Here is a 15844-nt window from a genome sequence, read left to right as displayed (position 1 = left end):
CACACAACGCTTATTCAATCACCAGTCTTTCAAAAAAGTCCTTGAGCAACAATCAACTGAACGTGCACCGAACTACCGCATAGCGTCAGAAAAACATGACATTTTTACAGTACGCACGATCAAAATTTGTTTGTCCGCCTACGATGATAAACGCTTTATTTTTGACGACGGTATAACAAGCTTACCTTTTGGCCACTACAAAATTGTGGACGACATTTTTATGCGTGAAATTCTGGATAACTGGGACGTAAATATGGACAACACCAACAATTCTGAAGGGGCAGAAACTACTCTTGGTAACGGCGACGAACGCCCGGAAATACAAAGTTTGAATTCAAGCACGCTGGGTGATAGGTCAGACAACAGTTTCAAGGAGACAGATTGGGGTTTCCTTCAACGCACGTACAATGAAAGTGAGTTGGAAGTAAATAGCTGTGAAGTGAGCGAGGAACCACGCACACCCAGTCATAACGAATTCATTTTATTTGAAGCTGAAGAGAGCGACGAGGAAACCCCAGTTGTTCCTCACAAGCGTGCACGGCGTGCAATTTTATATGAATCTAGTACTGACTCCAATTAAAAGCAATCAAAAACTTGCTTTAAACTTTTTGCATGTTGTTAATTTAGTGAACAGAACTGGTAAAATTTATGGAGTAAAAGTTTTGTATGTGTGCTGATAATATGCCGGGCAAAATTAGCCCGTATTTCCTTTATTCCTAACGGTTATTGATTAGAAGCTAAAGTTTGGACTAACGCCTTGAAGCTAATTAAATTCACTTGTACTTTTATCTTTGATAAGCTGAGACAAGAAAGCAGAAATTGTTTATACAAACACACACCAACTTTCCCGGTTAGAAAGGGGAAAACAAATTTCAAGTCAAAGCATGAAACTGTTCGAAGAACTAAATGAAACAGCTAAGTTTTATTCCACTCTAAGTCAGAGAAATTCTAAGAGGATACCTAAAAAAGACCATGCCTGTATTGTAACGGGGGGGACAGGTCCCCCCCCCCCCGTTACAAACCAGGCATTTTCACTACTACTCCCCTTACTATGTAAAAATTAGCACGTGCGGGGGCGTAAAAGTTTTATGCCCACTAAGCTGGGGGCCGAAACAGAATAGATCCAAATTTCTATTGGTTAGGTTTTCCGCGTGCTTTTCTGAGACATATTGACAACCTACTTGACTTAGGTCAGCTGCCTTGATATTTCCGACCAGAATTTCGCTGTTAATAAAAATCAAGATTAGGCTTTATCACTAATTTGGAAAGCTGATCAGGCAAGGTCTTTATATCCTACTTTTTATGAGTCCGGTTTTTTTCAAGATTTCAGGTTTGATATCACAATAGGTTTCCAACTTAATCAGTTTTGTGGTCATTTTTCAGTGTCTCGTTGAAATCAAGCTGACAAAATGGTTTAAAGAAATATGCAACCAACTGCGCAATCTTCAAAAAAATCGTGGAAGCCCTAAGGCGTGATTCTTGGAAAGATTTATATTGGAAACCCATTTTTTGCCGAAAAGGATTTCGCTTTTCTAAGATAATCAAAGAGATAGTTAAAAATAGGAAACAGTCACAAAAAATAACTTTGGCAAACAGGAAGTTTGGTCTATAATTGATTTAATCTAAAGAAATTTCATAGTTTGCCCGTTGTTTTTTAAAACCATTAGGAGGAACACTGAGTGACACAACAGAACCTGCCGACAACTTCTGCTATCCATTTGCTCCTACAATAATATCAAACGATCATTGGAGATTATTTTAAACAGTTATTGAAAATGAAACGTCAAAAATTCCCAATAAAAGGTTTTCGAAAAATTGTAAACAAAGATTTTGATGACGATTGCGATTTGGAGCGAGAACTGGTTTTGTCCGACGAGCAGGAAGAGAGTAAAGAACTAGAAATTGAACAATGAAATTAAAAAACGAGTTGAAAAAAAAGTATTCTTTCGAAATATGCAGAATTGCAATCTTACTATAAGGTTCGATCGAATTCTCTGAGTTTTGAACCGCAAAATCGAGGTCTAAATAAAATAGAGTTTAGTTCTGGGAAGTTTTCGGCGATTCGAGCTCAGCCTCGGGCGTTTTTGCCTTCGGTTTTGAGCTCTATTCTAATTGCCTTAGGCTTCCCAGATTTATCTAACATATACTTAGTGTCTGACTGTTTTTAACCTTTGGCCTCGTGTTAATCCATTTGTAACTCTGTACACCAGGCCAGAAATACAGTAGTCAAATATACACAGTGCTCTAGATCGGGTCTATGGATAGGTCATTTGGAGCCTCTTATCAAAACTACTGCACGCATCTGATAATTGAAGCAGGCTATTATAGAGTCGAGAACCTGTCAGTCAATCGAGAGCAATTTGTCGACATTACTCTCATAATTTTTAAATTTAACCTCAACTGAATATTTTAAATTTATGTTCACTTAATCTAATTTCAGATTGCTGTAGTAGACTAAAATCTTGGCTGTTATCAAAATGGGAGCATATACTGAGAGGTGCGTTGATTGGATCCATGATTCTACTGTCACAGACTCTGTTGCAGACCTGGTATGCAGTGGCTCCATCTGTCTTTCGCAGCAACACTCTGCTTGGATTCGCAAACGGATTCGGTTAGTCAGTATCATTGCATAAAGTTTGTTACATTTTGAAACGCTTTTGAAAGATTTTTTATTAGTCGCTTGGTGTTTGATCAACTGTGACTGCGTTCAAATAAAGTTTGCTGAAATTTTATCGGCCGTGTTAATCGTTTTCTGTTTCTTTTGTTAGTTACTATTTGAATTTCTTTTATGTTTCAATTTTAAGTTTCAAGTTTGTTTCAATTTTTGTGACCTGAACTGCTGCACTTTCTGAATTTTAACAACTGATGTTATTTGCTTCGTTAAAAATAGAAGAAAGACATCAAAAATATACGTTTTTAAGTAATAATAAATTGTTCTCGAGTAGGCTGTACAATTGTTTGCAACAAATGGTATAAATCATTTACAGTGATATTAAATCTACTAGGCAGATCATCAAGAGTGGCTTATCATAGCAAGGGAAAATAGGGGGAAACCTCAAAACGTAATTCTGACTTTTATGAGATCTATCGAGTTTTGTTAATAAAACAAAGCAAAAAGTTCCATATCCAAAAAAATTGTCCCTGAAACTAGATAAGAATCGCTTCAGTTCTCTTACACATCTGTTGCACTTCTAAAACAAAATTAGGGTAGAATTTTAAAATGAAGTTAAGCAATTTGCGTATTCTTACTCCTAATCTTTTAGGACTCAGGCCGCTGCTTTTATTTTCAGTTTTTAGTTGCTCTGGATGCTATTGATGGTTGCAATAAATTCAGTAAATCCAAATTGATTTTTGTTTAGTAGTTTGAATTTTTCCAGAAATTTATTCTTACCAATTTTTCAATCAATTTTCCTATTGTTGGCAGTAAATTGATTGGTCTGTAATTTTCAGCTTTCTTAGGATGTCACTGTTTTTACAGTGAGATGATTACTGCTTTCTTTGACAGTTCGGGAAAACGCTTTTTCGCAAAACATTTGACCAAATAGGTAAGAGTCGGAACAATAGCAAACTGTATTTTCTTCAGTATAAAATTGTTGAGTCCATAATAATATGCGCTGCATCTGTTTTCAGGTTTTTAATTGTCATGGATAGATTTTTCGATGATTTTGTGTAGAAACATGCTATTGACTTTTGTTTTGTTTTTCTTCTGGACCCAATTTATCAGCTAAATTTTTTTTAACTATGAAAAACTGATAAAACTTTCAGTCTCTTCCTGCGTTAAAGTAGCTTGTTGTTGTTTTTATCAAAAGTTTATGAGAAACACAAAAACAACAACAAGCTACTTTAACACAGGAAGAGACTGAAAGTTTCATCAATTTTTCATAATTGAAAAAAATTTAGCTGATAAATTGGGTCCAGAAGAAATTAATAAAACAAAAGTCAATAGCATGTTTCTACACAAAATCATTGAAAAATCTATCGAAGAATGTTTCGGTAGTACGCTTTGCGATCATAACTAAAAACTTGATAAAAATTTCTTTTTCTAGCTTTCTTCTGTAACAAATTCTATTAAATCTTTTTTTGTCATTTGTTTTCTATTGCATGTATCTTTGATAAAAGTTTTGCTTTTCTGCTTCAAGGTTTTTCAATAAGGTTATCAATCCATGTCTTATGTCTGAGAGGCTTTGATTTTTTCTCTGGCACATAATGTTTTATTTTATCAATAATAGTTTAATTTTTTTAAATGCTGAGTCGCACTCCAGGAGACAAAAGTTATCTTTAGAAACATTGTAATTTGTGTTTCAGTTTAAATACCAGCTTTCTAACACAGAATTGTTATCTAGAACAGCCCAACTTCTGTAGTTCTCTTTCATTTTTAACCCTGTTTCTTTCGTTTGCTCATCTAGTTCAGTTTGTAGTGTAGTCATCAGTTATTGTAGATTTTAGAACGTCTCTTGCTTTTACTGTGATCAGTAGACTACATCATTTCTTGTTTGAGAACTAATGGTCTCCCTGATGAATCCTGTCACTGATAAGTTGTTAAGATCATACCCTCCGAGAACGTTTTTTAACGTCGATAGTTTTGCTTTTGTTTTTGAATGATCAATATTTAAATCTCCACACAAAATGCATCTGTTTTGGCTTGGGGTTCTTATATGGTGGAGCTGTCCTACCGATTTAGCACTTCGTAGTCCTTTTGAGTCAATTCATTCTCCAGTCACTCCGAGTGCTTTTGAAGAATTTGTTCATGAAACAAGATTGAATCGAACACAGATGTATTAATCAAATATGTAATGCTTTTTTTAAGTGGAATCTTTCGTCTATTTTTCATATAGACAGTAGTAATGAAATCTCAATCAGAGCGTGGTCAAGATTAGATAATGCATGCAGATTGATGTTCGCTGCGTTCATAGTTCTTGGCTACTCCTCGGGTTTCAAGAGTTGAACCTCTGGAAAACCGAGTAACCAAAACATTGAGTGTATGAAACGACCTTGGGTCAAAAATGAATAGTTTGAGTTCGTATATGAGAGTGTCGCCGTTTTTTATTTTGTTATTGACTTGTTAGGTCCGGAATAGCCTCAAGTTCGTATAGGACTTCGAGAGCATTTTAAAAAAATAGGTTTTCGATTTAAATTGTTTTTTAACAGCAATCCAAAGTTCAGAAAATCTTTTAAGTTAATTGATAGAAGAGATAAATTTTTATTCTCTGATTTTTGTTCGCCTAAATTAAGTTTACAAAATTTGGAGTCTCATCAGTCTGTGGGGAAGATGGAATTTTTTGATGATACCCTATGCCCTCTTAGTGGTTTTTCGTTAGTAGTCGTGAAACATAGTGAATGTACGACAGACAAAAATATGTGACTGTCTGTTAAGGTTTGCCACTTTTTTATTACAGTTCCTGGGACATCAGAGCAACCGCCAAGATCGTAGAATAAACGTTTGGCCTGCTTCAGGTTTTCGTTCGTCCATTTTACGTTTGTGGGCATATTCCGAAGCTAAGCCGTACGCATCTACCGCCTTTTTGGGGATGTTTTTTTGGACTTTTTTGTTGAAGTTAATTTCTTGTTGTATTTTTTTCCTTGTAGTTGAATTATTTTTTGACCCTCACCAGATGATTGTATAGTGTCTTTTAAGACTACAATGTGTTGCAATGACAAAATCGGCTCTTCATTCTCAATTTTGTCTGATTAATTTTGTATTTTAGCTGTTTGAACGGACCTTCATGTAATCAGTATTTATGGCAACGGCATTGTTTTAAATAATGCACTGCATTTGTCCCCACTGTTTGACATGTTTTTTTTTAAAACTATAATCCAATTATTGCAGTTTTCTGTCCAATTTTTGAATTTTGAAATAAGCCTTTTCGTGCGACGTCTGAGATTTTATCTTCAACTTATTGGTTCTTAATTTATTTTTGGCGTTAACTGTTTTAAGTTGATGAAAATTTTTTCAAACAATTTTTTGACATTTTGCGAAAAATTGTTTGGAAATTTAAATTTTGCTGTTATGCGCTTTATTTTGACTGTAATATGGCTAAATTGTTTTGATGACCCCTCAAGAGCTAATAGCGAAATTTACCTGTTCTGCATTGTTTTCTATTTTCAATCTTTCAATTCCTTTGGTATTTTCAAAATTATGAAGCGGCCTTTGCTGTAACTGTTAACTGCTTTAATTTACTAGTTTTCGGGGAAGACTTTTAGGAAGACAATTAATATTCCCAGTTGCTTTTTCAAATTCGTCAGTGTTTATCTTGGTAAGTTTGAAAACGCTAATGTATGTCCAGTAGCACTGCTTTGTCGGGTTTCAAAAATTTTTCATTGATATGCCTCGCTTTTTTGGTGATCTGATTTGTCACAAAATTTTGGGTTTTGGTATTTTCACTTTGTTTCTCAAGGAATACGCAGTTTTTCTGATTTTTTTAAATCATATCAATGCTGAACATATCCTTTCAAAAAATTGGTCGAAAGTAATGTCATGTCAAAGAGGGGTTAGCTTAATGCAAAATTAGGATTTGACTGCAGTGGCTTAATTTTGGCTGAATTTCAATTCTGCGAACCTGTGACGTCACTCCTTTCAAGTCTGCTTTGTTTTCAGTCATTCATGCAATTTGGGCACGTGCGAGCGTGCGTGACGTCATTTTTCACTATCATTGGAGGAACTTTTGTTCATTCGCCTTTCTAAGTAATTGGTCACACGCTTACTTCACGCTCAACAATGACTTTCTCTAAAAATGATTTTCGTCCTTAGAATGAGCTCCTCGCTAGTAAATTGATTTTTGCTTACGTTAATTGAAGGAGATAAGATCAAGACAAATATGTCACTCTGAATGAAAGTTATTTGAGAGCAGCTAATAGAAAAAAACACAGGTTATGGGTTTTCTTTTTACAAAATATGGCATCTCAGCAATTAGTTAAACTAATTTTTCTTCCTTGTCTTTTTTCATATTCAGTCTTGCAAATTGACAAAGCCATCGCAGCTATTTTTCGGCAATCTGCCAGCTATGTTTGAAATACTTTTTGTGATCGCTTGTTATCCTGTGGTCTTTTGCTGGGCGTATAAGCCTGGAATACTGATATTCATGTAACTAAATTCAAGCAAATTTTGTTAATAGATGCCCTCATCATTATTATTACTCCTCTTTTGTACTATTATTGTACTCCTCTTTTTTAAAAAAATCAATGAAATTGAACTGTATTCGGGCGCTGACTTTTTAAGATCTGTTCACACATTTTGATGATTTTTGGAGTCAAATTGGAATGGTGATTTATTTTGGTCACGCTGAAACAGGACTTTGAGCGAAAAAGCAAGTGGTTTTGCGTAAGATTTTTGCTCTAATTTTAAAGTAGAGCGAGAAAACAGTGCTTAGCCAAATTTCGCTTTCTCGCTAGTGGTTTCTTGTTCATATGTTGCATTCTGAGAGCGATGTTTCTTTTTTCGTTTTTTTTGGATATGATTTTTTTCTAAATGATTTTCATAGTCCATTTTAGGTCTAATTATTTGTTTAGTAAATGAAAAATCTCTTGAATTGTATATCAGGAATTGTCCTTATTTTTTATTTCGTCGAATAACAATATGCTTCGCTGTAACTTTTGCATGAACTCTTTTTGACTTCTAATGTAAACAGAATCAGTATCGAAAAACAAAATAGAAAATAGAAACGGGATAAACATTTTGCATAAAATCTTTTTGACTTCTCTAGGCTAGTTTCATGCTCAGCAAAGCAATCTAAACTAAATAGAGTGAGTATAACGAGAACGAGAAAGAAAAAAGAAACGGGATAAACCCATAAAGCCCAATTTTAGTTACATGATACTTGAATTTGTTAAGTCTTTGTTACTATCTCTAATGCTCATTGGAATTGATACTAGACCCTTTATCCTTTCATCTTCTGTTAGAAATAGGAGCATGTCTAACTACAAAATAAAATTTTTGTCTGTTCGTTCAATCCCAATCGGGGTTATGGGAATCAATGGTGGCTATTTTTTTGGCGTTCTGCCGGGTATGTTTTATTTTTTTGCGTCTGAAACTTTAGCGTGGTTCCATCATTGCGGCCAAGAATGATCCCGAGGCTGAGCTTGAGTTTTCACTGAACCATACCTTCAGATCAATAATAGCATGACCAATCTTGGCTGCAGTAAGGGTAACACGTGAAAGTTAGACGCAAAAGTGGCCATAATCACCAAAAAGACCAACGCTGTTCGCTAAAAACAAGGGCAGCTGAGAACATGCCGCTGTGGCCTAATGCTGTTATGCTGAATTTCGCAGAAACCACAATTATTATTTTTGACAATAATATTGGTTCTAGTTAGAAATCTTCAGTGACATGAAGTATCAAACGTTGCATTTTTCAGGTGACGTTTTTGACTTAGGAACAGCAGTGATTTTGGGAAAGTTCCCCAAAAATCGACTTCTTGTCCACTTATGCCTCCTTTTTATTGGAATTTTTGGCTGTTGTGGGGCATTTTTTTGTACCCAATACCAGATATTTGAGTTGTACCACGATTATCTCATATTCCTCGGATTCTGTACTGTTGGAGTCGCCACTTGTTTTCAACCAATGCTTATGTTGTGTAATGTCGAGGAAGCACACTTCACTCGTATGAATGGATACATTTTTGCAGTGTTCAAACAGATATCGTGGGGAACCACGTGGGCGATAAGCTCCTTCGTTTTCAACCGATTGGGTTTCACAGCTATCATTGTGAATAGTTTTATACTACTTGTAGTCCTTGTTTTCCTCGCACTACTCACGTCTTTTGTGGATCCATTTCAAAAGCGAGCAACGCGGGAGTCAACATCGGATGCAAACGAGACGTCACCAGTGAAACCGGATTCGGAGCATGGTGCGGAGACTTCCCCAGATGCAACGCCAACAGATACTCCTCCGGAGTTGCAATCAGGGATCTAGTCTGTTCGGGTGCCCCGTCAAATAGTGTGCATGTATACATCTCTTCCTACGTTTTTTGCGGGGTAATAAAAGGCTCGCCGAACCAGCATTGCCATTTTTAATAGCCGCGAAGCGATAGCGGATGCTATTATTGCCCTTCTCTTGGTTTTCTATTACAATCAAAAGGATTTGGATTGTATTGGTGTGCTGTCTTTTTTATAGCTGCGAAGCTGTAAACTGAGCGTAGCTATATTGCGGTGCTCTTGGTTTTTTTTTTGTTTCGTCGTCTGACGCTTTATTTTCGTTTTACATTTGTTCTAGAACATTCTGTCACTGCTTAAATGGCTTTTTCGCGCTTGATTTCACGCTTTCTGCGTGACCTAAATTGCGGTTATTCAGAAACAGAATCTGTTCCTAAGACAAAGTTGATTGAAAGAAAACAGATTGTATGGTCCGACAGCCGAGTGGTTAAGGCGACAGGCTGTTAATCCGGAGATCGCCGGTTCGAGAAGCGACAGGGAAACTTTTTTTGCACCCAAAAACAACCTCCTTTGAAATAAACTTGTAAATTTTATAGGCGGCGGCGATAACTATTATCAACTCACTTCTGTATCTTTTTCCATCTGTAATTTACGGCACGCAAGTCTATTTCGCAGCTATTCCCGCAATCTGCCGGCTATGTTTTAGATCTGTTCACTCTTTTTTCGGCGAGAGAGGAGAGGAGAGGTTAAATTAGAGTGCTGATTTAGTCACGCTGAAGTACTAAAGGGCGCGAAAATTAGAGTAGGTTTAAGGCATGATTTTTTCAAACTACTTTTAAAGTGGAGTCAGAAATTGGTGTTTAGAGTTTTCATGTGCGTCAATTTGACTTCTGTTTTCAGAGTTTCTTTTCCTTGAGTGCTTTAATTATAATACATATGTGTTCTAAGTGAGCCTAGTTGAAATTGCTAGAATTCATCACGGGGCAGCTGAAACTTTTTATGACCTGAGCACTTTTTGAAAAAAAAGTGTCTGATTTTGCCCACTTTGCAAAATTTTGTCTTGTACGTACGTACGTACGTATCACTTAGTCACATCAATGGCAGGTCTCATTGGTTGAAAATGAGGCCCAAAAGAACCTTACAATGGTCCGAGTTAACAGCTCATCAGTTTTCATGACTTTGACACTACTTTTTCTCAAAGAATTTTGGTACTTTTGTAATTTTTGATGTCTTGTTTATTCTCATTAACAACAGGCCTCATAGGTTGCTAATATGGGTTGTTTTAGTCGATTAAATCGTTTTTGTTCAAAGCTGATGCCTTCTTTGACTTGGACATCAATTGTTTCCAACAAATATTATAGAATTTTTGAGTTTTGGGAGTTTTTGTCTTTAACTTTATTATTATTAGCCGCACAGCGATAGCTGGGGCTTTTATTGGCCTTCTCTTGGTTTTTTTTTTATTTCGTCGTCATGATTTTTGTTACGACCATATGACGTCACAGCCACTTTTTGTTCATTCGTTCATGCAATTTCAACTGAATTGCATGCTTGACTTCATTTTTCGCTTAGTGGAGCGAGTTTTTTGTTTATTCGCGTGATTAAATTTTTGGTCACACTTGACTTACCTCACTCTCAAAATTGACTTCCTCACTTTGAAATTGACTTTTATTTACTTTAATTCAAAGAGATTAGGTCGAATGGGTGTGTGTCACTCTAATTGAAGGTTTTTTGAGATCAGCTAATAGAGGCGGCAATAACTTGTACAGATTTTTAATCAAAATATAACACATCAGCCTTCAATGAAAAGACAATTTTTTTGGTCTCTTTTTTACTGTTTTTTTTTAGACTGCCGATCTACAAATCTATTGCGGCTATTTTCTGGCAATCTGCCAGCTAAGTTCTTAAATCTTTGCCTCATATTTGACCGTTTTCATTGGTTTCTAAAGAAGCTTTCCTTTTTGTTTAAAATCTTTTCCTTTCTCAGCTATTGCTTTCTTTGGCTTACCCGGTGCCCGTTTTCAAAACAAACTCTGAGTGAATTTGAGTTTTGCAAGTATGTATTCAAATTATTGCTTCAATCGGTTTCCAGGTTTCATCGGTTGATAATGGGAAGCAAGGGAATTTTATTAGTGACATGAGTTCTTAGAAGTAGTTTTTTGATTTTGGCCATGTCTTAAAAAATAGATCTGATTTTTAGTCTTGCTTTTGTTCTTGTGGTAAAATTGTGTAATCTCAATGGTGTCAAACTATTTGTTCTCATTGGACATCTAAAGCAATTTTTTTTGTCAGGTCAAAGCTAAATCAATTCTTTGGATGGCAATTCAGGACTTGTCTTGCTATGTTTATTTCGTCAAGATTTTAGTTACAGTATGACGTCAATCACTTAAATCTGCTTTTTGTTCATCTGTTTATGCACTTCGAACTGAATTGCGTGCGTGACATCCTTTTTCACTCTTAGTGGAGCGAGTTTTTTGTTCATTTGCATGCTTAAGTTTTTGGCGACATGTCACTTACCGCACTCTCAAAAATGACTTCTTCACCTTGAAATTGACTTTTCTTTACTTTAATTCAAAAAGATAAGATCAAGTGAGTGTATATCGAATCTTTACAGTTTTTTTCATTGCGAATTCATGACAAAAGATGGAACTAATTGATAGAAGTATTAGGGCAGCTACCAAAGGATCCAATGAATTTAGAAGTCTTTCCTATTATAGCCCCCCAGCTTAGTGGCCAAATAACCTATAGTCCCCCCTCCCCCCAATCATGGTAATTATACCATAATGGGGGCTATAATTTCATGGGAGTTATAAAGGGGAAGACCCGAATTTGGTGTATGATAATATACATAGAAAAACAAATAAAATATCGGTAATGTGCCCAGAAAATTTTCCACTATCTCCATATTTTTACAGACCTTATACACGATACGTAATAACACAATTATCTCTTTGAAGTTTACAGAAGGCTCTGATTGGGGATACCAAATAGACTAGATCTTCACTCAGATCCGGGTGAAAACCCTCATTTCGCCAACATAATTGCGTCCTACAATTCGATTGGGTCTCGTGGGAGAGGAGAGTCCCTGAATGCAGTGGTGTTCGCAGCACGGTCTTACCAAATGGAACGAGGCAGAGGCTGTAGTGTGATAGTCATGGTCATTACTGGCTGTTTCACTTTCGAAGCAGCTGTTCACAGTACTGCGTTGGAGAAGCTAATGCAGGAACAGTGGAAATTTAGGTATTTCTGCTTGGACACACAATGCATATGCTTTTCTTTGATAAAAAAATGTAGATGTTTTGAATTGCTCTGGAACAAAGTTTGAAGCACTTATTGTACACGTGTCTATTCTGTTCCTGTCTGTGTTTTTTGTTCACCCTATTTACTCATTGTAATATTGCACGATACTATGTAAAGTACATGTCCACTAAGCTGGGGGGATAGCAGAATAGATCCTTTTTTATGCAAATCTTTTGCATTAAGAGGGATCTATTCCGTTATGACGTTTCCAGTGACTTTTGGCATTTTGGGTGATCTAAATTTATCTCTTTCACATTTTTATCAGAACTCAAGTGGAGGCAGTTTATTATTAAGCCGAAATTGCTGTCAATTTTTACTTTAACAGTAACCTAATGACTTCATGGCATTTGAATCCAACCCCCCCCCCCCCCCGACTTAAACAGGCAGCAATAGATTGTTGTCGTTCGAGAGCAGTTCCCCAATAGTTTCAGTCGGTTGTTTTTAAATTTACCAAAGGTGCAATTAGCAAAATATTACATTGTAATGGAAATCAGGTCTCCTAAATTGTAGAAGATAAAATTCCATCCCTTTCTTGGAAAGTCTTACAGTTGACGCGATCGATGTGATTTTCTAGGATTGTTCCTTGTTTCGTTTATAAACGGGAGGGAAACAATCCAACAAAAGCGCAAAATTGAGATAATTTTGTTTCCTATAGACAATCAATGTTTCTTTTGAAGGCTTTTGACATTACCTAATTTTAGGGAAAACGTAGTCTCAGCTGGAGTAAAAACTCCAAAACTGAACGCAAAAAGTTAATGCAACCCAAAAATTTAAAAAGCTGAAGGCCTCTCGATAATCGGACAATTATCGATAAATTTTCGCACTCGGCGGGGCTGGTTTACTAATAATTCTCACAAATCTGCACAATAATTAATCAATCCAGCAACCAAAAATACACCGAGCCTGTAGCCCCTCACCCCACTAAAGTGGAGTCTGATAAAATATCACCATCTTTCTTCTATCAGTTCAATTTAGCGTAATTATCTTAATGTCAGATATTCAGGCTTTCAAATTATGATGCATGTCTGCATGTTTTCAGCGACGCCAAATCTATCAACTACTTCTGTATGATCCCATGCATTGCAGCGTTGCTATTCCCAATCATACCAATATTGACCTCCATGCGAAACTTGCGACCTCGTCTCAAATACCAAGTTTGTGTAGCTCTTGCAATCCTGTCCATAACCAACTTTTCTTTACCCTTCATTCCGTGGGTTAGCGTTGCGACAGGGTGCGCTGTTGTGACAGTTATAGCCCGGACGCTTCTTTTGGGTTCTATGGCACCCTTCGTGGACTTGTGCACACGAGATAAAAAGTTGCAAGCCAGATTGATTATGATTCAAAATATGTGTTACAATGGTACCTGGTCAGTAGCGAGTGTCATTTCTGGTTACCTGTGTACAGATTACATCCGGTACCCTTTCGTGCTTGGTGCTGGATTCGAATTTGGGCTTTTAGTAATGTGTATTATAATGTTATAAAGTAATTACAATGTTAATGTTGCTTCAAATTTATCAATTCACTATTTTAACTTGGCCAATTATTGTTTGGTTTTGATTATTGCAAGCTGGTATCTAGCTTGTTTTAGTTGGTATCGTTTGAAAAAAAGTGGTGGGGTGATCATTCAGCAATTGATTGGTTTGCATTTGGGCCAAATAATAGGGAGAATCAATTCGTTTTTCAATGATTCTGAACAAATGGTTTTTGGTCGAGTTGCAAAAGGAAAGACTACTAACTTATAAATCTCTCAATCTCTCAACCTATTTTCTCAATCTTGATCATTCAAAATTTAAGAAAGACTTTCTTCACAGTGACAAAAGTTTTGTTTTTTGTTCTATAAGGGCGCCATTTTGTGACCAAATTCGTTCAAAAAATAACAATTGGATGCTTGAGCTGTAGCCATTGTTCTGTTTGGTTGAATTGGGTAAATAAAAGCAAGGAGAATCGGCAAGTGTGTTATCACGTAATGTTAAGCCCGTCAATTGGTAAGCAACCTTTAGAGTGCTATATCTTAACCTCTTTTTATATTTTTTAAATTTTTCTACTTTATACTGTCACGAGAATAACATGATTAAGCTGATTACTCGTTCCGGAAGACGAATTTCAGATCATTTCAATTTTTGCTTGAACTCAACATCAGTTCGGCGGAAAACAAGTGTTACTGAAATGGCAGCTTTCAGAATTGTAGAGAATGCTTTTCATTAACCGGAGCAGTTTGAAAAAATGAGCTTTTCTTCAACTGCTAGCTGACCTGAACTTGAATTCCTTCAGTTATTAGGAAGACTGTTTTCCTGTCAACGAAATGGATCTTATTCAAGAAGTGTCTGCGATTAAAGATCCAAATTAGCGTTTGCCTTTTGAGAATCTGTCTTGTAAGAGACTTCGAGCAACATTTGGCAACGCTGATGCATTTTTTTTACTTGCCTATAAAATAGAAAAAAGTGTTGATCTTTTCACTTGTGGAAACGTTTTTGAAGTCAAATATTCCATCAGATTGTTCGATTTTATTTTTAGCATTAATTGTGCGCAAAGGCAAGAAGGTAATTATTGAAAAGAGTATACAATTGGCCAGGAGAAAGTTTCACCTCCTTAATTCAATCATACAGACGGTGCACTCAACCCTCAAACTAAACAAATGACAATCAAGAAGTTAACGAGGAAAATGCTACGCGTTCTTTTTCTCATACTTTGAAAGAGGGACTGTGAAGGAGAATAATCTTTTTATGGATAATGGTTTAAAGTTCTAAGCCTCCAAAATTTGACAAGACATTTACCCAAGAGCGATGAGCGAGGTCGTAACGTTGGCCCACATCGAGCCTCCTTGTGTAGATATTGCAGTTGCACGTCGACAATTGGGATGGATTATTTTCAATGGAGACCCCCTCTTGACAACCTAGTAGACATCCCCTCCCTTATAAAATACACCTTTATTGTTGGTTAAATTCTCTCATGAACTGGAGGCGATTGCTGAAAAATTTGTGAATTGTATGAATGAGATTAAGTAGCAAAAACATTATAGAACAGACAAAATTTAAACATAATGATGCACTAAATTTAAGGATACGTACTAGAACTGTAACGCAAAAATGCTGGATTCGTGTACCCACTATTTTATTTCGAAAATGTTTATCTTCAATCAGGGATCTAATTCACCTTCATAGCGCCGCATGGGTATACCCAAATCGTGACGGGAAAATTGGTCCGGTCTGTGCATCTCTTGTTCGTTTTTCCTATTTTAATACATTGAAAATACAACAATATTGCCAAAAATAGATACTTCAGCAAAATGGCCAAAAATGAAGTGTCTTGCGCAACCCGTGTTCGCAAAAGTGTTCAAATTTCAATAGCAGAATTGAGATAAAAGCTGTGTAGCCTATTTTTTTGCGCTATGTATAACAATTCTGCTCCAGTAATCTTTTTCGCACAATACGTAACTCGATTCAGCGCTGAATATGCCTAATTTTAAAAATTAAAGATTTATTAATTCATAGCAATTAAGTGATTTAATGGTTGATAATAAACCATATATGTCTCAATTTGACCACAATTTTATTTGTTTGTCGGGAAATTTAATTGTATGTCGGGAAATGGGATTGGATCATCACACTCACCAAAAGCTTTTTGTTCTGAGGGATTTTTCAGAACAAATTCAATTATACTGGCTTTGATTTTTTGATG

General features: G+C 36.1%; 2 protein-coding genes across 6 annotated transcripts in view; both read left to right on the top strand.

Moving 5' to 3' along the window:
- LOC142352797 (uncharacterized) overlaps positions 1-13706 on the top strand; it is a 36069-nt gene extending 22363 nt beyond the window's left edge. For all 5 annotated transcript variants that reach the window (XM_075404912.1, XM_075404913.1, XM_075404911.1 and 2 more), the window contains exons 3-6: positions 2441-2611; positions 8353-8901; positions 11875-12106; positions 13206-13706. In XM_075404912.1, the coding sequence (XP_075261027.1) occupies positions 2441-2611; positions 8353-8901; positions 11875-12106; positions 13206-13647 (1394 nt within the window). In that variant the 3' untranslated portion in view covers positions 13648-13706. The remainder of the gene's footprint in view (positions 1-2440; positions 2612-8352; positions 8902-11874; positions 12107-13205) is intronic.
- Positions 1-15844, top strand: part of LOC142353219 (uncharacterized) — a 511758-nt gene that overhangs the window by 376902 nt on the left and 119012 nt on the right. The gene's annotated exons all lie outside the window — the stretch shown is intronic.

Source organism: Convolutriloba macropyga, chromosome 14 (genome assembly GCF_964194025.1).
Source record: "Convolutriloba macropyga chromosome 14, txConMacr16.3, whole genome shotgun sequence".
NCBI classification, from domain to species: domain Eukaryota; kingdom Metazoa; phylum Xenacoelomorpha; order Acoela; family Convolutidae; genus Convolutriloba; species Convolutriloba macropyga.
The sequence above is the reverse complement of the archived record's forward strand: the minus strand, read 5'-3'. Positions and strand labels throughout refer to the sequence as shown.